Source organism: Propithecus coquereli, unplaced genomic scaffold (genome assembly GCF_000956105.1).
Source record: "Propithecus coquereli isolate 6110/MARCELLA unplaced genomic scaffold, Pcoq_1.0 Scaffold180, whole genome shotgun sequence".
NCBI lineage: Eukaryota > Metazoa > Chordata > Mammalia > Primates > Indriidae > Propithecus > Propithecus coquereli.
This window is the reverse complement of record NW_012142746.1, coordinates 3,498,445-3,525,417: the sequence shown is the minus strand read 5'-3', so window position 1 is coordinate 3,525,417 and position 26,973 is coordinate 3,498,445. Positions and strand designations below refer to the sequence as shown.

General features: G+C 54.0%; 1 protein-coding gene across 1 annotated transcript in view; it reads right to left on the bottom strand.

The window, feature by feature from the left end:
- ZNF423 (zinc finger protein 423) overlaps positions 1-15,654 on the bottom strand; it is a 178,069-nt gene extending 162,415 nt beyond the window's left edge. Inside the window, exon 1 of the mRNA XM_012642610.1 lies at positions 15,543-15,654. Within this exon, the coding sequence (XP_012498064.1) occupies positions 15,543-15,639 (97 nt within the window). The 5' untranslated portion in view covers positions 15,640-15,654. The remainder of the gene's footprint in view (positions 1-15,542) is intronic.
- Between the last annotated feature and the right edge of the window lie 11,319 nt (positions 15,655-26,973).

Sequence of the window (26,973 nt, the reverse complement as noted above, 5' to 3'; positions counted from 1 at the left end):
AGATCGGAGGGTGGGGAGGGGACAGAGCCGGATATTTACTCTGCTGGCCTCTCCTGGGGAAGCCCTCCCTACGGATGCTCTCTAGGTTGCCAAATGCTCCTCCCCTTGCCTGCCAGCTTCTTAAGATGCTCCCCTATCCCTCGGGGGTCCCCTGCCCCTGCCCAGCTCTGTAAATGGGCCCCTTATTAAATGCTCCTCAATTTCCCTATTTGAGTGTGCCATCTGTTTTCTGTTGGGACCCTGACCAAGGGGGTATCCTTTAAATAATTTTTAAGTCAGTGTGTCTGCAAGGTGTTTGTTGAGACAGTGATAAAAGGCCATTGGAGGAAGCCATGAAGAGATGGCATCCACGCGAACGGCAGGAGAGGAGAAGCCAGGTGTCAGACACGTGGCCCTGGAGAGTGTGGTGGAGAACAAATCTTCCAGTGTCTCCCCTACCACCGCTGGGGTCCCCACGCCCACCCTCTGTGACCTGGCTGCGTGGAGTCAGTGACCAGTGACTTTCTCCTCCCTGCAACCCCATCAGGCCTTCACGGAGAAAACAGATCAGCCCCGGCAGGCTGTAGAGGAAGGAGAGAGTGGCCCCCCCATGCGGTCACTTGTAAAGCCAGCTCGGGGTCTCTGACTGGCCACTCCACTGGGGCTCCCTAAACCTCCCCCCAGGGGCCTCTGCAGAGCTTCTCTTTCTCCCAGGGGACTGCGGGACTGGGGGGAGGAGCCCAGTTGTGTCTGTGCCCACCACGCACGGCCCAGGCTGCACTGAGCACTTACCTGCTTACCTCTTTATCACCTGTCTCCCCCTCCAGGACAGGGACCGTGTCTACTCAGGTCACTGCTGTACCTCAACACCTAGCCAGGGCCTGGTACGTAGCAGGGACTAAATAAAAAACCAAAGGTCTGACATACAAATGCTCCTATCCACTGGAAGAGCGCACACACCCTCTGGTTTGTTCCACAGTCCCTGGTCTCCCGCTCCCAGCAAGCAGGTGGGAAGGACGGTTTCTGGGGAAGGACAGTTTCTGGGGCAGGATGGATGGGAGGTATGGCTTGGTGGAGTTTGAGGGAGAGGAGACTTTTCTCCAGGCCAGAGGAGACTGCCAGCCACAAGCCCACAAGAATTCCGGGTCCTCGAGCCACCCACGGGAGTGATGAGTGGCCCAAGTCGGCGCCACCCCGGCCACTTCCAACCAATCATTCGGTAAGTATTTCCTGAGCACCTACCGCACGCCAGGCCCTCTGCGAGGCCAGAGACAGATGCAGGCATGAGGAGACACCACTCGCAAGAGGGCCACCTTCTAGTAGCAGTGACAATAATCCAAAAGCAACTCGAGAAGATCGTTTCAAACAACCATACTGCCAAGGAAGAAATCAAACGGTATGACTTTTGGAAGAGAGGGGAGAGACCTTGGCAGGACACAGGAGCAGGGCATCGTCGCAGAATGCTACAGTGCAGAGCTGACCTCGGGATGGTGGCCCAAAAGGAAGCAAAGGTGCAATCCTCGTGAAAACCTGAAAGAACAACCAGGTGATGTGGAGAGGTGGTGCAAAGGCCCTGTGGTGAGAATGAGCACGGCCTGCCCAAGGCTCCAGGGGAGGACCCGAGTGCGAGAAGGAGAGGCCACAGGAGACTCAAGTGCAGTGGGGACGGGGCACAGCCAAGAACAGTCACTGGAAAGGGCTGGGCGGCTACCGGCAGACACCAACCGTCTCCCCTCCCCAGCGTCCCTTCCGCCTGTCCCTGGCCGCCTTCCTCGCACCTCCTCCCTGCACAGCCCGACCCAGCCTCAGAGGGGTCAGACCCACTCTAGCAGGCCTGACCTCCTGCCCCACATCCCTCGGCAGCACCCACAGGCTCAGCCAGCCGCTTGGTGAGGCCGAGACGCCCTACATCCAAGGTGGTGGGGTGGCGAGAGGGGCTGAGGTCCCCCCACGCCAGTCTCCATCCCCCACCTGCAGAGCCTCAGTCTTCCCAAATGCCCCCCCGGAGCCATGATGTCATCTCCAAAGGCAGCCAAAGCCTAGCCCGTCGACTCCAAAATAAAACTGTTTAACAGAAAATGAAGCATTTTATAATCCCCTGTACGTTTTCTCTCTGGGCTGGCACACAGAGTGTTTAAAAACATTGCCAAACACTCAACCAATAGTCACGCTTTCTTTTAGACCAGAGCCAGAGTTAAATTTCAGATTTCCTTGCTCTTTTCCTGTTCTGAACCCCGCGTCTTCCCCCCTACAAGCCGTTCCTCCTCCTCTTCCCGCAAGCCGCAGGCCGGCCAGGTCAGGAGGCTGCGGGGCGGGGCGGCTGCGGGGCTGGAGGAAGGGGGACCTGCGCTGCCCGCGGGTCCCCTGCTGGCTGCACTCCTTGAACTGCAAGCCCCAGTCAGCGGGAGATAAATCTGGTTGGTTTCTCATTTTGTCTGAGGATGTTCTTTATTTTTCTGTGTTAGGGTGTCGTTTTAGGGATGCCAATCTCAGGACCTCGGGCCTTGGAGGAACCTGGAAAATCCGCCGGTGCCCATCCCTCAGCCCCTACCCCATCCCACTCTCCACGCCCGGCCTCCTTCTCTCTCCAACCAGGACGTTGCTCCTGTACGTGGACCAGAATGGGTGTTCCTTTGGCTTCTGGAATTGGTCCTGATGCTGTCCCTTGGAGCATCAAGATCAACAGAGAGAAGGGTCGCAGGGTCTCATCCCCACGCCCCCACTGCTCTGGCACCCAGCTTGAACGGCTTGGACCACAGCTGCCATCGGCCAGCCCGCTCCAAGAGTACATCTTATCCAGGGGTGAGAGTAACACAGCCACCACTCAAGCCAAACCGTCACCGTCACAATTGGCACCCACCAAACTGCTGCGGCTGGCTGAACTTCCAGCCAAGCTCTTACTATCCCTGAGGTCAGGTCACCTGCTCCGACATCTTTGATGCCACTCTAGGTTCAATGGTCCTAGTTTCTTCCCTCTTCAGGCTGCTTCTCCTGCCAGCATCCATACCCGCTTCTCTTGCTAGCAACATCCTGATTTCCTCTGGGAACATCTCTGGGTCCACCACTCAGAGCCCCTGTCTTGGGCTGAGCCAAAGGCCAGCATGGCGTGCGCCAGAGCCACGAGATGAGGACGCCTGGGCCCTGTGGCCCTCACAGGAGTCCCTGGATTCGGCCGTGCCTGGAGCTTGTCCTGCGCCCAGAATTTCTATGTGCGTGAGCCAACGAATTGCCGTACTTGATGTGAGCTGGTTGGGTTTGGTCTTCGGACTCTGGCCACCACGTAATCCTAACATCCCAACTTGCGAGCATGACTCTGAGGCCTCCCTTTCTCTGTCCTCCAGGAACGCGTGGAACAGACACCCCTCTCCTCCCTGCTCCTGCTGACGCAGCCTCGGAACGCCGCACTCTTTCCGCAGGGAGCTGCGCGTGTGCTCTGCTGCCACGCTGCGCGTGCAGCGCTCGACTCGGCCACAGAGGGAAGGGACCGACACTGACGAGTCAGTTTCAGAGCCTCCTGGCCAAGGCTAGCAAGCGGCCTGGTGCTGTGAAATGTAAGCACCATGGGGGCAGGAGCTGCTGTCTGTTTTAATCTCTACTGCACCCCGTGCCTGGAACAGTTCCTAGCACGCAGTAGATGCTTAGAAAACATTATTCTGTGAACGAATATATACAGGACAGAGGATGCTATGGTTCTAAGAAACATATTTCTCCTTTAATCTGTAAGTCTGTACATTTCTTTGGGTACCTGGAATTGTAGACTAAAGCTGTGGTCCCCAACCCCTGGGCCGCAGACTGGTACCGGTCCACAGCCTGTTAGGGACTGGGCCGCAGAGCTCCGCCGAACCCTTTCCACCACCACCCTTGTCTTCCATGAAACTTGGGGAGGGGCGTGGGGGGGAAGGCGGCCACAGCACAGCAGGAGGTGAGCACTGGGCGAGCGAAGTTTCACCTGAATTTACAGCCACTCCCCATCACTCGCATCCCCGCCTGAGCTCAGCCTCCCCCCGACCCAACCCCATCCATGGAAAAATGAAACCAGTCCCTGGTGCCAAAAAGGCTGGGGACCACTGAACTAAAGGATGTGGGAAGAGGTCATCAAAGGCTTTCCAGCTACATCTTAGTCTGTTCAGGCTGCTATAACGAAAACACCACAGACCGGCTAGCTTATAAACAGCAAACATTTACCGCTCACGGTTCTGGCGGCTGGGAAGTCCACAATCAAGGCGAGGGCAGGTTCTGTGCCGGGTGGGGGCCTATTCTGGCACCTTCTCACTGCGTCCTGGCATGATGGCAAGACTAGGCAGCTCTCTGCGGCCTCTCGTATAGGGGCACTAATCCCATCGCTACGGAACCCTCATAACCTGCTCACCTCCTAAGGGCCGCACCTCTTAATATTAAATATTATCACATTGGAATTGGATTTCAACACATGAATTTTGGGGAGACGCAACCATTCAGACCATAGCGAGTTGTAATAAAGGGCTCTCAGAGAACAACTCCCCTCTATTTGCCTCTTTTACCCCAAAATCAGGTCAGGCTCCCAGCTGGAGGCTATTCCTATCTTCACCTACAGGCATTTCCCAAAGCTTTTTCAAACCTCAAATTGGTAGTAACCGAGGCTGATTACTCAGGGAGCACAATTTTCAGATCTTTATACCCGACAGGATCCAGAATTAGCACCAGCACCTCCAGGAGCAAAGCAACAGGGCCTCCCTGAAGGGCTCTGGCCCTGTTTATCCTGCCATGGCTGAGGCCGGTGGCAGGAGGGGCAGGGGCGGCCGGCCGAATGACAACGTGGACCTGATGGGGAAAGAAAAGCTGTGACTCTTGACAAAAGCTCCACGTGCCGGGCCCCACGATGGCTGGTGACAATGAGGTTTCAGGGCCATACGTGAATACATTGAGGGGAAAAGGTTATCAATGAAATACCTACAGAATAAAGAAAAAAATCCCGTTACTGCAATTTTGGAATATGCATCCCTCTCTCCCGCCCTGTAGCTGATGGTGGATGATGTGGTTTTTTGGTAACACCAGGTTTCCCAGGATGTGCCAGAGAGGAACAGCATAGAGGACTGATTTTAAAGCCACCTCTCAACACCATCCGGGCACCAAAGCCACTGAGACCCAAGGACCAGACTAACCCAATGGCCACCCAGCCTCTCTCCAGCCTGGACACAACGTCACGGGGGCCCTGCTGCTGGTGGATGCCGTGAGGGCTTCACGGCCCCCCACCCCCAAGCACTGCCCCAAAGAACCAAGAGGCAGAGGTTTAGAGGGACCGAGATATCAGTGGGACATCCGAGAGGGGGGCACAACTTCTACAAAGTTGGTTACAAATCAAGGGTCAAAATCACTCCTTCACAAGACGCAAAAAAAAAAAGCTCCAATTCAAATGGTGTGAGGTTTGTGGGTCCAGAGACCTCAAAGAGGGTGAGCCTGATGCGGGGTGTCCCCAGCAAACTCCCAGCGAGCCGGGCAGGGGCTGCGCACGGCACCTCCCATCAGAGAACACGCGGGCGCCCAGCAGGCTGCCCTGGTCCTCGCTCTGCACTCCTAGGAATCACCAGACACTCCCGGGGGCTGGCTAAGTCACACCCTCCTGCGTGACCTTGCACAAATCCTACCTCAGTGAACAACCTGGCCCCATCAGTGCACTGGCTGTGTTTGAACAAATGGTTCTGCAGCCCAAAAAGGGTTTCAGGACAAGCTTGGGAAGAACTTTGCATCCCTAAATTCTAAGATCCGCTGACTAGATGCTGTCCAAAGCAAAGTGAATGGACAGCATCGATACCCAACAATCTGGCATTTCGTTCAACTGTTTCACAACTTCATGTGGAATCCTACCTCCTAAAGAAGGTGTCCATGTTCCCTGGCCACCATCTGGGGGAGCCCCCTCCCCAGCTCTCAATCAAAGTGGTCTGTACAGCGCTGCCCACACTTCCTCCCCAGCCCTGAGCCTTGCCAAGACATGCAGGTTCTGCCCTCCCCCGGCCACGGTGATGGTCGCAGGTTAAGTCTTGGTCCTTCCTGGCTGTTCCACTGAGAGTCAACCTCAGGACGTCTACCCTGGCGATGAAAGAGCAGAAAGAGGCTGCTCTTTCTACTGTCAACACCGGGTGGAGAGGGCGGAAGCCCAGAGGTGCTGGGGACACCTCTGCCAGTGCACTCATGGCCATGGGGCGTGTGGAGACAGACTGGGGGCAGTGTCCTGGGAGGCCCTGAAGGACCACGCTTGAAGCCAAACTTTCTCCTGTATGTCCCAGTTCCTTGAGCCAATCAATGCCTTTTTTTCTGCCTGTCAGTTTGAGTTAAGTGCCTATACAAATAACACATTAACTGAGGACCTACTGTGTGCCGGCAACCACAAGGGTCATAGAAACATCACCTACCAGCTAGGGTACACACGCCCTGTGGACAAGAACGAGCGACCACACACACACACACACACACACACACACACACACACACACACACGGCCCCAGGCACATGGGCGGTATGGTATCACTACTCCCTGATATGCATCCTCTGGAAACTTCCAAGAGGAAACGGACAACAGCAGGGTGGACCCAGACCACACCAGAAATACACATGCAACCAGCCCGAAGGCCAGCGGGAATGTTTCTTTCCTCCCAGGCCTCAAGGTCCTGCTCGGTGCACACCCTCAGCCCGACAGCAGGAAGCCAGTGGAAACTTCAGCTGTTTCCAGGAAAGGTAACAGAAACCAGGGCCTAGCCTAGGAGGAGCCCCCGTCCACCTTCTCCCCAGGGCCGTCTCCAGTCTTCATTGACGCTCGCCCAAGGGGTGTCTGCAGCAGAAACACCCATGATGTCAGACACCACACTGGAGTCCACGCCGGCCCACCCTTGGACACCAGAGAACCCAGGAAGCTCAGCGATTCAGAAAACCGCCCAGGCGCTCAAGCTAGCTGCGTGGGGAAGCAGCAGGAAACTCCCTCCACTTTGGGGAGTCCTCAGACTCAAGATATACACAGAGACATATTTTTTTCCCACAGAAAACAAAAGAAATGTGGATTCTTCCCCCCTTGGCCCCTGTCTTCTATATCGCTAGATTTGTTATCCAGTTTTGGAGAGACCCACAGGCCCATCAACGGGACAGCGACACTTGCGCTGTGCAATTGAGTCCAGGGGTGGGGGGATGTTCCGCAAACCCGCAGGCTTCACCACAGGAGAATAAAACGTCAGCAACTGAAAAACAAGCCCCCCCACCCCGACATCACCACCAGGAACCCAGGACGCAGATGTCTGAGCCCAGACTCCGAATCACAGTTCACCCCAGCCTGCTGGCTTCCACCTCCCTGAAAACTCGTGGGCACAGAGCAGGCAGCTTGGGGAAGGTTTCCACTCTCTGCCCCGGCCAGGCAGACCACCCTGCCCATCCGGTCCCTCCAGTGGAAGCCCCCCAGCAGGCTGATCCACACACTTAGCATCGTCCAGGAGAGTTGTGGGGAACAAGCTCCCTCTACACCGAAATGCCTCTTAAAGACAGTAGAGAAGGAAGTTGTTTAAAGTTCACCTGTGACCCTTCATCTGAAAAGCCAAAGAATTCTTTTGTGGAGTGAACGCCTTCTCTGTGGAGTCACCTTCCACAACAGCCTCTGCACCCCAAACACCCGAAGGGTCCCTGCCCATGGTACACATTAAATAAACACTTGTAGAATGAATGAACCATCTCTAAACCTCCCCTTGTGATCACACACTATTTGAAGACCTACTACGTCTGTGCACGGAACACAGAACTTTTATCTCTGATGTCTCACATCCTAAAGCACCTCATCCATGGCATTTCCACTTTCCTTATTACAAAAGGAAGTAAGCCTTGCAGAAGAGCTGTAGCCTCCTTAGGGACAAGATCAAACATTTCTTGAGCACCTACCATGTGTTCTGGCCCCAGCCAAGGCAATCTGGGGGACAGAGAGGAGAACAAGACCCCAAAGATTTGACATCCTGGAACACACCCTCACCAGTGAGACGGTGTTGGCCAACCTTTTGACCTTTCCAATCTCACAGGTTAAAAATGGTATTTCCCCTGTAATCCTAGCTCTCTGGGAGGCCGAGGCGGGTGGATTGTTTGAGCTCAGGAGTTCGAAACCAGCCTGAGCAAGAGCGAGACCCCGTCTCTACTAAAAATACAAAGAAATTAATTGGACAACTAAAAATATATATAGAAAAAATTAGCCGGGCATGGTGGCGCATACCTATAGTCCCAGCTACTCGGGAGGCTGAGGCAGGAGGATCGCTTGAGCCCAGGAGTTTGAGGTTGCTGTGAGCTAGGCTGACGCCACGGCACTCTAGCCAGGGCAACACAATAGGACTCTGTCTCGGAAAAAAAAATAGTATTTCCTTGTGGTTTAAATGGACAGTTCCCTTCTTATAAATGGGGTTCTGGATCTTTTTAAATGTTTAAGATCCCACTAGTGTTTCTTTTTCTGGTTCCATTTCTGTCCTTTGCACATGGGAAGTATTCAAAATATCTAACCACCAGTGTGGCACCGACCAGTCAGAAAGGCTGCCCTTGGGGAGGGCCAGGCGTCCCCAGCAGGCTGGGCTGAGCCTCAGCCCAGCCCTCGCCCTGTTTTTCTGCAATTTATTTGCTACTTTCTTGGCATTTGCAGGAGCTCCTTACACATTAAGGAAAATATCTTCTGCCTGTGATATGTGTCTTTGGTGTGATTTATTGTAGCTTTCACAACGCAGAATTTTTTTATTTCTGTGTAGTTGAATGCTTTGGTGTTTTGTTTTATGGTTTCTAGGTTTGGGGTTATATTTAGAAAGGGTTTCCTCACTGGATACTATTAAATTTTTTTTAACTCTGTGTTTTCTTTTGGTATCTTTAAGGTTTTTTATGTTTACATTTCTGATCCATGTGGGGTTGACTTTGGGGTTATAGTGAGGGAGGGATCCGATTTCCTGATTTCGGAATGGCTACCTCCTCATCCCTGTCCCGGGACTGAGCTCTCCGCGTGTCCTCCGCTGATGGGCGACAGAGCCTCTCTCATCCGCTCGATTTCCAGCTGTGTTTGGGTCCATCTCTTTCTCACACCACTTAGAATCCTCCCAGTCCAGAACAATCTGATGTAGCTACTGTGCCCACCCACCATTCCTTTTCCAGAATATTCCTCCCATCCTTGCACGTCCACTTTCTCTCATGAACTTTAGATCCGGCTCATCCGTTTCCAAATCAATCCTGCTGCTACTTTCGTTGGCTACCATTAAGTGAATGTGTTTAAGGGAAATTGACGTATTTGTGATATCGAATCTTTCCACCCAATAATAAGGTCTCCTTTTTCATTTATTTCACACATTAACTGCCATGTGAGTTGTATTTAACTCACACTCGTTTTGAGCCCGGGGCCGTGTGAAACATACGTAACTCACACCTTGGGAGCTGCGTGGTACGCCGGCAACTCATGCAGCCACGCTGTAGCACACATGTTACATGATGGGTGGCCCTCTGGGCAAAACCTTGCAGTTTGCCCATGAAAATCTTACTTGTTGATGTTCTTATTGTTACAATTAATATTGACACTTTAATGGCATATAACTCACACACAGAAAACAATAAAAAGTAACAAATTTTTCATTAAATTAGAAAGGATCATTTTGTTTTCAAAGTTTTCATTCTATTTTCGTAATAAAACACCTTGGCCCCAAGGAAAACTTTTTTTTCTAGTGTGGCAGTCACTGTGTTAAGTCTCTTTTGTCTCCCCCGCCCCACCCCCCGTAGTTGACTTTGCTGTTTGTCCTCTCCATACATTTGAAGGTTTCTTCCTGGGTTTGTTCCTTGGTTTTCATACATTTTGTGGCTGACATAAGTGGGACCACATCTTGCTCTGTGTTTTCCAACCGGAAGCTGTTTGCATGCAGGAGAGCTCGTAGTGGGCGGATATTAATTGTGCTCGAGCCCCCAGGCCTTTTGCACTGCATGGCATCAGCTGACACCAGGGCCGTGCAGCTCCCCGTAGGCAGCAGGAACTCGGGCGCTGCACCTGTGTGTTTGGCAGCACCTGCCTAGTGGCTGGCCCCCGCCCCACTCTGCGTTGCGCAAATGGAGCCAGCAGGAGGGGCGCCCCAGTAAGGCAGGGAGCCCCCCCATGCTGTTGGAGCAAGAAAGGGGCCTGAGCCGGCACACAAAGGCAAGCTCTGGCCAGCGGCAGACAGGAGAGTGGCTGGCAAAGGTGCCAGCCTCACGCGGCCCAGCCCTGCAATTGGGGCCGCAGGTCACTCTGGCCACAGCTGAACAAACCCGGGCGTAATTAACTTTCCCCCGGCGTTCTACACAGCAGCAATTCACCTGCGCCAGGAAAGGAGGGTCTGCCTTTCAGAAGGGTCTGGGGCAACGCTCCTCCGTCCCAATCCTTAGGAAGGGACAGCAGCAAAATTAACCCACAGGGGACAGATTTTTTACTGTTGCTATTCGAACAAATTCCCCCTCTTGTTTTTTTTAAGGTAAGCACTTAAAAAAGCCGTGTCTGGAGTTTAGGCTGAAATTGCTCACGGTCCCAAACCTGTCTCCCACCCCCCAGCCTTGCCTCCACCTACAAGCTCTGCAACCTGCGCAGCGTCCTCCAACTCTGAGCCTCAGCCGCCAACGTGTGAAATGAGGATGAGTGGTTAAAAAACAGCGTCGCCCTGCCGGGACTGCTGTAAGGACTAGGTCAGATGGTTCATTCGTTCAACAAGCATGTATTCGGCACCACTGTATGCCAGGCGCCAGGCTAGAACACAAGGCGGAGCGAAACAGGCCTGGCTGTTGTCCTCAGGAAGCTTCATGGTAGGGAAGGAGGAGGATGGGAAACACGGTGAAGACAAGCTCAGAGTAATTACAGAAAGGGATGCGTGCCCTGGACGGGGTGGGGGCTGCAGAGAGAGCCATCAGGGTGGGCTGCAAGCGTGTGGTCCAGGCAGGGTCCCCTCGCGCTTGGCAGGCAGTAGATGCCAAACACACCGAGAGTGGCAGGGCTGCAGCCCGCCCTGCAGCGCCAAAGAGGCGGCACCTGCTCACACATCTGCCCCCAGCACCGGCCTGCTGGGCCCTGCGGGGCAGCGCGAACCTCGTCCGCTTCCGAGCTGCCCCTCTGTGCCCCGCCAGGAGCTGGCCTGCGTCGGAGATCAGGCAGTAGGCGGCTGAAGGGAAGAAACCAACACTTAGCTCCAAACTGGTCCAAAAGGCAATTTCTATTCCACGGAGCAGGCGCCTGGAGCCCCGAGTTAGAACGCTCGGTCTTTCTGCAGAGACTCCATCTGCCTTCCCAACCTACGACAGGAAACCAAATCATGCCAGCAGTCCCTTTAGCAAAGAGGCCAGGGACCCCCAAAAGCTGTCAAGTGCTCACACCCCGGGGACCGGACCGGCACGTTCCCGGACTGGCACAGTGCAGACCCCTGCTGACAGCCTGCTGCGGACACAATGAGGAGAGTCGCTGGGAAAGTCAGGCCTGCAGCACTGCACCGGCGTAGATCACGCGCCCAGTGTCCTCAGCAGTCAGCTCATGAATTCAGGCCAAAGCAATGGTCGATTCAAATCAGAATATCCTTAAAAGGTAGTATTTGTAGCAGGAAATGATAAACATTCCAACCGAATTCGGACTATAGGTCCACAGGTGACCGGCTTCAATGAGCACATAAAAAACTGGAATCAGCCAATGGGTGAATCAAACCTCTCGTACCTGCTTCTGTGGTACCCCGGGCAGTTCCCAGACATACTTGCCAAGGTAGCTGAAGTGCTCCTGCCTCCTGGAAGAGGGTGTCAAGCACCCCTCACAACAGTTAGCACAAACTTGCTTGGCCAACACTGCACAAATTATGTCAAGGCAAACTTCAGCTCACTCCCTGTCCCAACAGTATTAGAATCGGTGACACCTGAGTTGACAGGGACTTCCTCAGCCAGCCACCAAATCCTTGCCATTTCCTGACCTGGTGCCCACAAACAACGTCTCCGTTAGGAACAGACAAGCTCATCGCATTCCCCAATGCAGCCCTTGCAGCCTATACCTACTCTGTTGCAAAAATCCTCGTCTACTGGCATTTTAGTCTGAATTTAGTATTTTTACAGGCTATGGACACAGTGCCAGCAACTCAAGCTTTATTCCCTTAAGCACTGCTAGTTAAAAGAGAGGTCCCCCGAAAAAACGAGAGAAAAATGGTGATGACTACATAACATTGGGACTCCATTCAAAAAATGCTGGGTGACAAATTCAGAGTATAAAGGGTTAAGTGTTCATGCATGTAAACATTTGCTATTCGTGGGTAGGGGCTGCAGAGAAACAAAGAAGAAGCAAACAGTTGTTGGGGGCATGAGAATGAATAGAAAGGATTGCATTTTTGCTTGTTTCATTTTGTCTTTAATACCTTATGGTTTTAAGGCTGGTTTCTCCTCAGACACAAATGGGGTGTGCGGTAAGGGCACGATGGGGTTCCCTGAGACGCTGAAATGCATGTGCACGCTCCACCCACCATGGCCCGGTGCTGCCTCTCCTGCTGGGGGACAGTGGGGAAGCTGCCTTCTCAAGCTCCCGCCGGACATGAGGGTATTCAGTGCAGGGGCCCGGGCTCCGGCTGGGGTCTCCCTCAGGAATACCGTCACAGCCATCCCGTAGGAGCCTTCCCCTCCACAGCGAGCACCCCCGCCTCAAAAATCTCCAAACCCCACGGCTACTCTCCTAGATTCTGATGGAGAAAAACCCTGCCCTCGATCCCTCCACCCCCAACTACCGCAGAAAGACACGGAGTCAAAGCAGTCACTGCAGAAGCAGCTTTACAGAAGAACCAGGCCAGGTGTAGCGGCTCACACCTGTAATCCCAGCACTTTGGGAGGCTGAGATGAGAGGATCGCTTAAGGCCAAGAGTTGGAGATCAGCCTGAGTAACACAGCGAGACCCTGTCTCTACAAAAAATAAAAAAATAAAAAAATTAGCTGGGTGTGGTGGCGTGCACCTGCAGTCCCAGCTACTCAGGAGGCTGAGGCAGGAGGATCGTTTTAGCCCAGCAGTTCGAGATTGCTGTGAGCTATGATGACGCCACTGCACTCTTGCCCAGGCAACAGAGTGAGACCCTGTCTCAAAAAAAAAAAAAGAAGAACCATATTCAAGGTCACCACCCACAAACACACATCCCCACACAGCCCCCCTCCCCAAATGACAACTGCTCGGAAGTGCTGCCACTCCTAGGACGCACCTGTATGGGAGGGAGGCACTGCCTCCACCCTCCGGCAGTGACAGCCTCTACAAGGGATGAGGGCTGTACTCAAGGCCACAACGCCAGGAGGAGCCCACAGCAGGATGGACAGGTGGTGCTGCCGTGGGGCCCCAAATTCTCAACAGCACTAGACTCATCTGTTCCCACAGAAACATCTGCTGAGTTTAGCCTCAGCCCAGCCTCAGGCTCGCGTGGTTCTCTCTGCAATGGTCTTTGTCAGCTGTCAAGTGTCCACCTCTCCCTGCAGAGTATATGTTTCATGAGGGCAGCAGTGTCCACTTATAGCGGCCCTACCACAGTGCTCACACGTAGCAGGGTTGGCGGCCTCTGTCCACGACCAGTGGTGAGCCTCCAGCAGACACACACGCCTGAGACCTGTAGTCTCAGCTACTTGGGAGGCTGAGGCAGGAGGATCGCTTGAGCCCAGGAGTGTGAGGTTGCTGTGAGCTAGGCGATGGCACTCTAGCCTGGGTGACAGAGCGAGACTGTCTCAAAAACAAACCAAAAAAAAAAAAATTGTATATATACATGAAAAATAATACATGTCAGAGGGTTAAGTACTCATGGCTTAGAAAACAAAAAAAAACTTTTTAAAAAGAAAATGAAGATCAATTGGTTGATTGTTTTTAAGGTAAGTGACAATATTTCATTGTCTTATAGTTAAGATTCCACATCAATTCTTGGCTAAATCAAAAAGTACACCAGGGTCCAAGAGCGAGACCCCATCTCTACAAAAAACAGAAAAATTAGCCAGGCAGGGGGCACATGCCTGTAGTCCCAGCTACTTGGAAGGCTGAGGAGGGAGGATTGCTTGAGCCCAGAGTTTGAGGCTGCCGTGAGCTATCATGATGCCACTGCACTCTAGCCCAGGCAACAGAGAAAGACCCTGTCAAAAAAAGAAAGAAAAAGAAACAAAGAAATATACCAGGGTCCATTATTTTCTCAAGTGAGATGACTGTCAACAGCCCAGGGTCCTGAAGAGGTCCGACTCGGTCACCAAATACCTATGCGACCGTCAAGCAATCACCTTTCCTTCTCCTTGCCTCAGTGTCTCCCACGGGGAAGGGCCAATGAAAAAGCCAACCCCCTAGGTCCCTTCCAATTCTGATTCTAGAATTATAAACTAATCATCACCTCTCCTCAGGCTGAAATATCACAAATTCCAAATCACTGGGGTTTGACTTACTGGTCCCCCAAAAGTCTAAAACTATTATATTAACAGTCTTCTTAAGTCCTCTTAAGTTTTTTTGTATCTGTTCCTTCCAGAGGTTGAGGACAAGGACTTGGTCTAGCCAGGCCTAGGCAGGCACAGGTGCCACTAGAGGGCAAGTCATAGCTGTTGCCCAAACAGTTGGCTTCAAATTTCCGAGATAGCATGAGGAGTAGGGAAAGTGAGAACTTTGGGTCGCAATCTATTCCCCACCAGCAAATCTTCCCCAAACAGGTGACAGGTATCCTTTAGAATGTTGGCCTGAGGTTTCCAGCCCTCTTCCACAAACCAGCATCCAAGGGGTTTCATCACCAACCACAGTGGAGAAAGATCAAGGAGGCTGTGTAAGGAACACAGATGCTATTAACTCCCTCTCTGCAAATCTCAGAACCTGGAAATGGGCCAGCCCCTGGAGCATGGCTGCCACACCCCAGGGAACGTGCATCCCCCTAGCACCCACCCACCCCAGACACCCCAAACACACACACACACACACACACACACACACACACACACACAAAATCTGTGAAGTCTTGAGTTGCTCCTATAAAACTGCTATCTTGCACACCTTCTCCAAGGCATCGAGTAAATGCAAAATAGGGCTCCAGTCAGGTCCAGGAAAAACAGCTCCCAGGCACCCTGCTCCTACTCAGAGAAGCAGGTCAAGCACAGAGGTGGAACTGGGTCCCTTTCTGCACGGGCCAACCTTGGCCTTTGAAATTCTCCCTACTCCATCACAAGCCCTGCCTCGGAGCTCACTCCTTCATGCAGCTTTCCACACTTAAGCTGCTTAACTCAGCACTAACAACCTCTTAATTGCTGGGTTTCCAAAAGCCCTTCCAGAAATCCGGGGTGCAGACCCATCCACTGATAGCCCACATACCACAGAGTACAGTTTCGGGGGGAGGGGGGCAGGGACAAGGTGCCTCTACCTAATTCCTGCCTGCTGGAAAGCTGTTGCTTTTATTTTTAATTTTATTTAAAAGGCAGATACAGGGTACCCAAGACACCACAATAAAATGACATTAACTGTAAAATTACATTATTAATTCTTTAATCTCACTTGAGGCTTCAAGCTGTTGCTATGTCCAATTACCCGTGTAGCCACCTGTCAGAGTCCCGGTGCTACTTAGCATTACCTCCAGGACAGCGGTGGGCCCGGTGGTCCGTCAGGTCTGCCAGAGACTCGAAGTCCTGCTGACAGTGATCGCAGGTGTAAATTGACTCATCCTCCATGTCTTCATCGTCCTCATTTCTCTCCTCTTGACTTGTCACGCTGTTCCTGTCTTCCAGCGCACGGCTGGTTTTCCGATCGCACTCCGGCTCTCCTTCTAGGCCTCCTGCCAACAGGAAGAATACAGTCCGTGTCAGCGGATGGGGTCTTGGGAAAGGGTTTTGAAAGAATCACCCGGCATTTATTAAGATACATTTAATTACTCTACCTCCCGGGGTCCATTATCCTTGACACCTCTCAGTATATTAATAGATGGGGTTTTTTTGTAGCATGTGGTGCCGTAATTCTCAACTAGATTCTTTAATTCTTGGTACAAATCTTCTAGGGGGACTTCTTGTCATCTTCCCTCTGGGCATGGATGCTGGGGGTCGTGACCCATCAGGGAGGTGAAAATGCCTCAGCGTTTTGTCTCCTAAAAACCCAACTCTGTTACGAACCTCTCTAGAGCCTCCATCAGCTGGTCCTCATACCCCTAAACTTTTAGTTTTCCCCAAAGCCTCGCAATGTAGACCTGGGAGAATTCCTAGCCACGTTCACCTTGCACACAGCAGGCCTCCCAGTGTGATGGTGTTGGCTTGCTTCTTTGCAAAAATGTCCTGATTCTGGAATCAGGGAGGCACACGCGCTTGAAGAACCGTGGATGGTAAAATCGCAAGCTTACAACGCACAGCCCCTCACCTGTGACCTGGTACTGGCCTAGAGTGACAGCCAGCCTTGGGATGACTCAACTGATTTCTTCAAAATAAAATACCTACTCTATGCTGAGCACTGTGCAGAGAGTGGCTTGTGTGTAGAGAAAAGTGAATTAATGATAATGATGCCTTGCGTTTGTGTAGCGTTCTGTGATTTTTCCAAGCCATGATTATATATACACAGCCCCTTTTCATAGTCTCACACATCCCAGAACTAAAAGGGGGCTCCAGAGATCATGTGGTCCAGCCCCCCACAGAGAGGCACAGCTCTGTTACTCCCATTTCACAGGTAAGGCACCTGGCGTCCAGCCAGGGGAAGCAACATCCCCAGCACCCTACGGACACTTCGCTTGACAACTTAACTCCTTGTCTGGTTCACTTCCCTGCACATCTGTGGGAAATGGAACAGAGCCTCAAAGAGATTAATAAGACACATCACGAACTTGTAAATCAAAGTGCAAAAGAAGCCTGGTAAATACAATACACAGAATACATCAGTAATCCTAATAAATGTCAGTGGATAAAACTCGCCCATTAAAATAGAGAGACATTTGGATTGGAAAAGCCAAGTGTGTGTTGTCTCTTCCCAGTCTGTCCTGGAAAACGGATCTACCAGCCCAGAAACTAGCAACACTAATTTAAATCAAAGAAAAAGATCTCTATTATTTATGCATAAAAATACTTATGCAAATGTATGTGCTTATGCAAACGTACACATACGTATGTGCACATGTTGTGTGCATACATAACCGGTTCCAGAAAAAGGCTTATTAGCACATAACCTTAAGCCCCCAAGGGCTGGTCACCAAAGCAAGAAAGAGAGACGTGAAGCAAAGAATGTGTTCAATTCAAGGTAAAAACCACAGTCCTATAAACGTTTCAATTTAGAAACAGATATTGTTGTAAGGGCTCTATTTCTCCCGTCCGCACAGAACATGCACTTCCAAGCACCCGACATCAAGAACCTGGGAACACAAATCAGCTCATCGCAGAGCCAGCTGCTGCCTTCCGAGGCGGGGACGTTGCGTGACGCGCCGCCCGGAGCTGCGTGGAGACAGTAAAAATCAATGTTTCCATTCGTGGCCCATCAAAACATCTCTCTTCTTACCAATTAAGGGATGTGCAATTTTTAGGTTCTTTTATTATCAGAACACGCCGACTCCCTGCAATGGAAATCCCATGAAAAGCAGGCAGCATGTTTATCTCAGGGAATCCGATCCGTGCTGCAGCAACGGCAAGAAATAGGAAGCAAAGAAATGAGAAATATCGTTTGGAGCCTTCGATATTGTAAGTCATCGCACAGCCACGGTTACACAGTCTAGCGCCCGTCTCTGAAATTCCTCGTTTACAGTCTTTTTCCTCAATAAAAAAATGTTCTGTCGGAGGAAAAGAACCATAATTCCAGCTTTATCTACCACACCAACTCTCCGGATAATAAGTTACAGTCGGCACCACGCTTGTGCTGCTTTACTTAACACACACTTTAATAGACATATTTAAATTATCCCCTTGTTATTTTTTTTTTTGGCCATATTTACTTGGCAGCACTTTCTATAATAGCTCATCTAATCCACAACTGGAACCACGAACATTACAATGTATTTGATCTCTTTAAATCTGGTACATCCTGTTGACTCGGGAGTAGATAAATCAGAATGTCAACTCCCAGGTTTTTATAAGGCAAAAACCCATAAAGTCATCCAAGAGTATAAATCTGTTTTAAGGAACTGTCACCTCCCCTACGGCTGGCTACTAATGGGAAGGCAGGGTGGCTGTGCAGAAAGTGGCGGGCGGGAGGACGGCAATGGGCGGAGGCGGAAGCAAGCTCAGAGCAGACAGGGGTACGGACCCCATCACCTGGGCCCCCTGGGGGCCAGAGGTCGGCCAGCCTGACCCCAGGAAGGGATGTCAGAGATGGAAGACTCCGTGGCCTGAAGAAATTTTGGGAAGCAGGTCTTCCCAGAAGACCCAAGGGCCCCTCTGCTGATTCCGCAGGACAGGAGCCCCTCAGTCCCAGGCAGGGTTTTGCTCTTTGCAAGGCACTTCCGTCCCTGGAAGTATTTGAACCTCATGATCACGAAAGAGGATAAATGGTACTATCTTTCCATTTGCAGGTGAGAAAACCGAGACCCTGCGTGGTGACCCAGACTCACATGAGGAACTGAACCTCACAGTCCTGGTGTTAATTAAGCGGAACACCTTTCCCAGAGGCCTGTTGGAGCCCCAAGCTCTCCGAGGCCCAGGACGGGATCGGAGGACAGAGCGCTCCGAGGACAACAGTCCTATCTGGAGACTCTCTGGGGTCTCCTCTTTCCTGGGCCCACCTGAACAGTTGCTCAGTAAGCCCCTGGGGACCAAATGATTGGACCCTCCCTACTTCTTTGATCCAGCCTGCCTGTCCCCCAGTCCTGCCCTGTCCAGCCCTAGAGGCCCCGATGGTCCCTCCCTGAGGCTGTACGTCACCTGAGCAAGCACAGAGGTGGCAGCCCAGAGCCAAGCACCTGGCCCTGCCTGAGCTCCCGTCACAAGCGCTGCCTCGTGTTTCTGTGACCTCCCGGGCTCCAGCCACAGCTGACCTGCTGGCCCCTCCAACTGCCCGGGCCCGAGGACGCAAAGTCAGCAGGCTGAGGAGAAGGTGGCCAGCTCACTTCACTTGCAGAGGCCTCCGGGGCTGGGAAGGACTTCCAGAAAGCAGCCCGCTGGCTCCTTTCCCCCAGCCCCTGCCCAGTTCTCCTAGGTGCTATCTGCAGCAGCGTGAAGATGAGCTCGCCCAGGGAAAGTGCAAGCTGAATGGATCTTGAATCAGAGCCCTGTCCCTCAGGGCCACATGTGGGGCCCTAAACCCTGGCCTGCCCATGCAGGGGCAAAGCTCCCCGGAGCTCATGCCCCACCCTGGACCACTTACAGCATGGCTGTTTTCCAACGTGCACACCCCCGTCCTTTTGCCCAAGGGCAGCTAACATTGTCTGAGCACTTGCTGTATGCCTGGCAGTTCCAAGCGCAGGCAGCCCTGTGAGTTGCCACCGTCATATCCCTGCCTCATAAGTGCAGAAACGGGGGCTGTGCAGGTGACAAAGCTTAAGCAAGGCCACCAGGGAGTGGCGGGGCCAGGCTTCAAGCCCCACGAGGTCTCCCTCTGCTACGCCTGCTCCTCGCGGCAGAGACTTGATGGAAAAAAGAGCAGAGTTTGGGGAATCTGTAAACCCCCTCGAGCCCCTGTGCAGGGTCCTAACCCCAGAGCCCGGGGCTCAGCCAGGCTCCGCTGACCCCTCTGACTCATCACTGTCTCCGTGGCCACGCAGACCTGCTTCCAGCTCCTTGAACTGCCAAGTTTCTTCTGCCAAGGGCTTCACCCTCCTCTTACCCACCTGGAAGACTTCTCCTACCTCTACACCTACCTCGCAGGTCCCTCCCTGCAGGCCTGAGCACCAAAGCAGCGCAGGTGCCCACTGTCCTTCCCCAGGGGCTCCCTCCCTTCGCGGTCAGAGGTTGGCGCACTCAGCATAACGCACACTCCTACCTTTGTGGACTACTCTGTCACCTGTCTCCCTGCGGCAGACCACATTTGCCAAAGACTGGCACACCACCACCTCCCCTGCTCCTCCTCAGTGAGACCCTGACCCCCCCTCAAGACAAGGGATCTAATGCCCCTCTGGGCTGGCTGGCCTTAGGGACTCCCTTGACCAATAGGATGCAGCAGAAGTGAGGTTCCAGACCCCTGAGGCTAGGGCGGAAGAAGGCTTCCAGCTTCCCCTGCGTCTCTCGGAACACTCCCCCTCGGAACCAGCTACCATACTAGGAGAAGCCCAAGCCGCACGGAGAGAGCGCACAGAGGTACCCTAGACAACAGCCCCAGCTGGGCTCCCAGCCTCCAGCACGGACTGGGGCCATGGGGTGCACCATCTGGGACATCCAACCCAGACAAGCCTTCAGATGGCGGTAGCCCCAGGAACCTCATGGCTGCAACTGTACGAGAAATGCCCTGTGAGACTGTCAACTGAACAAAGTCAGCTCAGAGAAATTCAAGAAATAATAATAAAGTGTTGCTTTGGGCCATCACGTTTGGGGTGGCTTGTTACCCAGCAACAGACAGCCAGAAACCCCCCCCACCACCACCACAGTGTAAGCTCCATGAGGGCAGGGGCCGTGTCTGCTCAGCTCAGTCCCCTCCCCCGCCCCTGGCACACAGGTGGGCACACAGTGGGGTCTCAATGGCTGTTAGGTGAATGGATGCACGGAGTCAGTTTCAAAGAAGCGGGTTTCTGAATATCCACACAGGTGGAGGCAGCGGGAGGGGAGGTGGTTTCCGTGCTATTTAGTATCTGGTAAGTATTGGGCTGAACCGTATGAAGATGCCATCTTTTTAGGTCAATAGAGTTGAATATGGGCAATCTCAAATGGTTCAACCTAACGTATGACAGCGCTGTTCTGTCTCACCAACTTCTTCCTGAAGCCAGGAGGAAGAGGCTACACCCACACCAGTGAACCCCTCTACACCACGCCCACTGGAACCCAGAGTCCCTGCACCTAAGGTGTGGGCTCGGGGGACTTTCTATGAGCAAAGAGAACATATAACAAAACCTTCTGCCTTGATCACTTTTCGTTAGAAAGCAGTGAACTTTTCCACCCCCCTGAGCCACTGCCCTTAAGAAAGGGCTTTCGTTCGAGATGATAATGCAAGAGAGGACAGTGCGACCCCAGAAAGGGCTGTGCGGCAGGAGAAGGCCCTCCCCTTCTCGAGGGGAGGGGCAGCAAAGGCCTTGTCAGGGATGGAGGGAGGTGGCCCCGCCTTCCCCTGCACCCAGAGGCGACGCTGACCACTCCTGGTACCGCTTTACATGGACGTCACCCCATTTTGATTGTCATAGAACCCGACTGCAGTGGGTACAATGGACAGCCCCCCTTTGCAGATGGGAAAACAAACCGAGGCTCAGGACCACACACAAGGCGCACCCTGGGAAGGGCAGAGCTGGACCCTGGATCCTGCCTCTTAACCGCTACATGGAAGGGCCACAGTGGGAACGCCTACTAAAGGGCTAGGCAGGGGACAGCTGGCCGAGCCCAGTGCCAGGAAAGGGGAAAGGGGAGAGGGCCCCAGGGGGCCTGGCTGCCCACAGGCTGCCAGGTCTGGGAACAGGACATTTCCTACCTTCTCAGAAAGGCTTCACGAGGTTATGAGTCAGGGCCGCCGGGGCCTCACCTCGTCCCAAGGGCCAGCCGAGAGGACCAGCCAGAAATACCAGCGAGAAACCCTCCCTCTCGGCCCGGGCCAGCACAGGATCAGAAAGAAGCCCCTGGAGAAGGGTGCCTCTGCTCCTCCCTGGAGGAAGCCCAGGCTCAGCTGGCCAGCACAGAGCCCTGGGCACCCTGAGAACCTCCTGGGGACTGTTGGGGCCTCTGGGGCCGCAGGGCTGAGCGGGAGGCCAGGAGCCGCCTCCATGCACCCCTGGTAGAGACGGCGGGGGCGGAGCCTGCGAGGCGGGAGACATACCAGCGCCAGCACCGCGAGCATCAGTCCACTCTTTCCCTCCTTCGTCCGCAGACATTTGCGGAGCATCGACATGCGCCAGGAACCACATACGCATGTTTGCTACAACATGCGGGTGCTCCTGGTGGCCCGGTGGCCTCAAAGCCCACACAAAGCCTGCACAGAAAAGATGCTTAACAAACACGGGGTGAGTGAGTAGTAAACAGATGAGTAACTGAACGCCAAAGAGGAGGTGTGCACAGCAAGGGCTGCATCCTAGGCCGGGGCGGTCAGGGACCAGGTTCCTTCCAGCCTTGGCTCTAGAACCCTCACCCTGCCACATGAGGGACCCTGACCAAGCCACGTCTCCTGCCATGTGCCAATAAGGAGCCTGGTCCGGGTGACACCATCCTCTCTGACCTCGCAAGGCGGAGGTGAGGCTCACCTGGATGGGTGGCCATCGTGGGTGTACACACAGCCGAGCACCACACAGGTGGCTACAGGAGTCTTGCAGGGTTTTGAGGTGCCAAGAGGAGGCTGGAGCAGGGCTGAGTGGGAGGAAGGGTTCAGGGGAGAGCGGAGACCAGTGGCACAAAGAGAGGACAGCAGGAAGGCTGCCAGGTGCGAGTGGGGGGGCGGTGGAGTCAGCTTGGGGCTGGAGAGTCCTGGAAAGGCTTCCCCAGGTCTCACTTCTCCCAGTTGGACCTTGACAGGTGTCACCCAGCTCTGCAGAAAGCAGAACTGCCACGGGTGAATTCTAGGCACACCCAGGGGTTGACCAGGAGCCCAACTGTGCAGGAAGCATCAAATGTGGGATAAGGAGTTCAGTGGGGCTGACAGAACCAAGTCGTTGAAATAAAGACAGTCACTAAGCAATGACACGCACGAGCAGCAGAAAGCAGGATTCGCGTTCCGGGGACTGTCAGGATGGCAGGGAAAGACCAGAAGAGAATCACAGACTTTTGTGCCAGCCCGTGTGGGTTCAAATCCATATGCCACCAGTCAGCAGCTGGGGGACCTTGAACAAGTCACTTACCCTCTCTGCGACTCACTGAATTCAGTTAAATGACCTTAATGAGGTAATATATCAACTTTATTTATAATAAAACTCGAGAAAATAGTAACTTATGATGACTGCCTCACTGCTGCTGTTGTGAGTCAAGTGATTCAAACCAACGCACACAGCGTGACCCCGACCAGAGCAGGAGACGTCACACAAGGGGGTCTGGCAGGAAGACACGTGCTCCGGAGGCCAGAGAAGGGCGAGGGAGCGTCAGGGCGCACGCCCCCGCAAAAGGCACAAAAATGGCCACGTAGACCACAAAAAGGAAACCACTCAGCCAGGAAAGGAAAGTCCTGGGTTCCAGTCCACGCTCTCCCCCGCCCAGAGAGTGTGACCTTGAGTAAGGTACAAGCCACCTCGCCCGTGAAGCAGCGTGATCCCCAACCAGGGTCTGTAAGGGACGGGCCCTGGGCCAAGGCCTGACGCAGCATGGATGTGTTTACACCCCCAAGCCCACTTTCCCTGTCCTCACCCCCTGCAGGCAGCTGAGGGGAAAACAGTCCGGGAAGGTGTCTACCATCTGCAAAGACTTCACCCTGGAGCAACGTTTTTTTTTAATGGAAATGTATATTCCACTTTAACAGCCTGTATGTTTCCTACGAACACGTTCCCCAGGGCAGGAAGCACTTCCAGAACCCGGGCGCCAGGTGCGAGCCCCGGCTCAGCCTCTAGTTGGTGTCTGCTGGGGCCCTGCCATGAGCACTTTCCACCACCAGGGAGGGTGTGGCCGGGCTGGGTGAGGCGCCTGCCAGCCCCAATTAGCCACCCTGCTTGTGCGTCCATGGCCGGCCCAAATTCCGCCAGGCAGCCGTTATTTATCTTCAGGTTTAAAATATTTGCAGTACAGGCAGCGGGGTAACATTTAACACTCAGCCTAAAGGGTCCCCTTGGCAGCAGAGCTGTAGGCAAATATTTTAACACATAATTTGCTGTCCAAGTTCTGCTTCTTAAATAAGGAGGCGACTTCGGGACGGCTGTCTGGGGAGCGCCTGCTGTCCCCGTCAGTGCCGATGGCTCTGCGGATGGAATTTCAAGCCCAGGTCAGTCAGAGACGCTGAACCTGACCTGGGCTGCATCAGACCTCTAAACAGGCCCACAGTTGACCACAGAAATGACTAGAACCTTCCAGAGAACACCTCTTCAGTTGTCAGGGATTCTAGAACCTAAGGCCAAAAAGATTGGCAAAGTCATGGCAATGGCTTCCTCTTAGAACAGACCCTCGGACTCACTTGTACCCTTCATCTAGCACCCTGTGGTCCAGAAAGGGAGACGTCACCATCAGCCCTATTTTACAGAGGGCAAAACTGAGGCTCACTTGGGTAAGGCGGCCCGCTTTGTCGTCGTCACTCAGACAACAAGCGGGCCACCGAAGCTCATGAGTCCAGCGCCGCCACCACTACACAAATTATTCCAATGAGTGTAACAGGCTGAACTGGTCGGGGTGCAGAAGCCCACCCAAGGAAGCGCTCCCTGCTAAACTCCGGATGCTCACCACATGGACACGTGACACCTGGTACAACCACGTCAGCTGGGTTTCTTTTAAAGAAGGAAATCTATGTCTCTACGTAAAATCTCTGTGTTTCTAAATGTTGACTTCAAGTTTTGAGAAACACAGTACGGGCCAAACAATACACGTTGGAGGGCTGGGTACAGCCTAGGCCACCTGCTGAGGGTCTCCGCCGTGGGCATGGCCAGCACGCGCCACCCGTGCCCCTGGATCACGGTGTCATCTGCTCACTCCTCACCAGGCAGGGAGGTTGGCTGGGCAGTGATGAAAGTGTCTCTTCTTCGGAGATTTAGGACCTGAGTCCAAGCCCGTTTCTGTGTGAGACCTTCGTTACTTACACCTCTGAGCCTCAGTTTCCTCACCTAGAGAATGAGGACGGCACCACCTCCTGCTCGGGTTGTAGGAGCTCCCTGTGGAGGCCACCTTCCAGGGGACCTCGCTCCAAGTCTCTGCCACCCAGGTCCCGTCAGCAACCTGCTCCCCAAAAGCTGGAGCCATATCAGACGCAAATACTCCCTATCTTCAGTCAATCAACAAACATTCACTGAGCACCTACCACGTGCCAGCCCCTGTTCCAGGGGCTGCAGACGTATCAAAGAACAAAGCACAGCTCCTTAACTGAGTGAGGGTGACCTTCTGTCACCAGCTCCCTGCTTTTTATGGGTGTTCCATAAATAAAGGAACGAAGACTCTACCCTCCCCGGGATGGTTCAAGTTCTCAGCCCAACCCACAGAGGCAAAGAGAGATGGCAACTTCCCCCGCCCCACGGCACACCTGCACCTGGCTCCCCACTGTGCCGGGTAAGGAATGGGCAGAAAGAAAAGAAGGCAGATGAGAGGGAGGGAGGCAGTTAGGGCGGGGGAAGAAAAATCAATCACAAACGCCCCCACCAAAAAGAAACCATATTTTTCCAGCATAGTCAACAGCCATCGCTCCTCCAAGCCTTCCAATCTTAGTAAAACTGATCTCGCCACATGCAGTAATGAAGAACAGTCGGACAAAGCCACCCTGGAACCATGAAAATTGTGCACCGTTCGTCCTCATGACCTCCTGAGGCGGCGACCATCCTGCCCTCCCCTCGCTGCCATGCTCTGTCTCAGGGAAGGGGAGACGGAGGTGCGCAGGGAGGAAGGATGTCAGGGCAGCGTGGTGAGCTCGATAAATCCAGCTAATTTGTGGCCAGCGCCAGCGCCTGACACTCCTAATTGCTCCCGGTCCTGGAGCCGAACGCAAAGCAACAAAGCTGGGGCACAAATCACCCCCTTGTGGTGGCTCCAGAAAGAGGAACTCCTCTTTCTGGGGAGAAGGAAAAGGGGGCAGAGGAGGGGTCTGTACCCTAGAAACAGAACCAGCAGCCAGGCTAGGGGAGCTTGGTGCAGAGTCAAAGTCAAACACAGGCAGCGTGGACAGAGAGCGCAGAGCCCCAGGGCCACTGGAGGTTGCTGTGGGTTCCAGGCAAGGTGTGCCCTCTGGGCCTGGATCACCCCCCTGCAAATTAAGGCGCGGACCATGGAGAAGCCATTTCTAACAGTGCACCTCAGTGACTTGTGGCTGTGCCAGGGCAGGCCCCAGGGCAGAACGCCGAGGCGTCAGCTCCACCCTGGGGGAGGCCTGCTTCCTCCACCTTCCGCACGGGGATGTCCACGGCAGTGCCCCTCGGGAGGATCCCCACCGTCCGACCAGAAAGCGCCCGGGAGCTCCCGCAGCCAACGCCTCCTCGCCTCCCAGGCCTCAGCTCGGTGAATCTTCACCCCCACGGGGTCAGGCCCCCCGGGAGCTCAGGGGGCTTGCTGGGCACCTGTCCTGTCCCCGCAGTCATCATACTTTCATGCGCAGGACACTCAAACGTCTCCCGGGCAGGTGAGCACGCTCCGGGTGGGCGGGGTCCCCATCAGTGTATTCACCCGGCCTCCCCCTCTCCCACCCCTCAGCACCCAGCATAGGGCCTGGTACACAGCAGGTGCTCAATAAGGACCTAATGAATGAAGCAGTCTAGAAGCCCCTGCCCACTCTGACGTTTAAAGATCCAGCCACAGGTCTGTATCTCTGGGGAGGATTGAGACAACAGGAATAAGGCCAGGAAGGGACGCCGGCCCTGCCTGCTGCCCCAGGGTGCAGGGAGCCAAGGGTTCCCTGGTTTGGGGACTCACCAGCCACCGGCCCAGGCTCCGGGGCCTCTACTGTAGCCCAGAGACCAGCTGCTCCCTCCCCACCAATGACCCTTCAGCCTGGGGCCTCCCGTCCAGTTCCCAGGTGGGTCTGGGGGACAAGGAGCCTCCCTCCCTCCAGTCCTGGCACAGGGGCAGTGTAAAAACCCTTTAAAAATTAACCAGCTGCTGGGCGTGGAGGCAGCCCGGTGTGCGGTCACGTTCCAGGGATACTGAAGTGGCACATGGAAGAGAGAGAGCAGGCCTGATGGCGTGGTTCTCGCCACGCTGTTCCGCCGAGGGAGAAGCCAAACGGCGGCCCACACTCAGCCTCCAAGGCGCCAGCAACCCCCCACCGCGCCACGTGGAGGGCAGCGGCCCCCAGCCCACCGCCAAGGGCCCGTGAGGGTAGTGGGCTTCCTCAGGAGACCACGGGGGTCTCCCCCCACGGCCTCATCC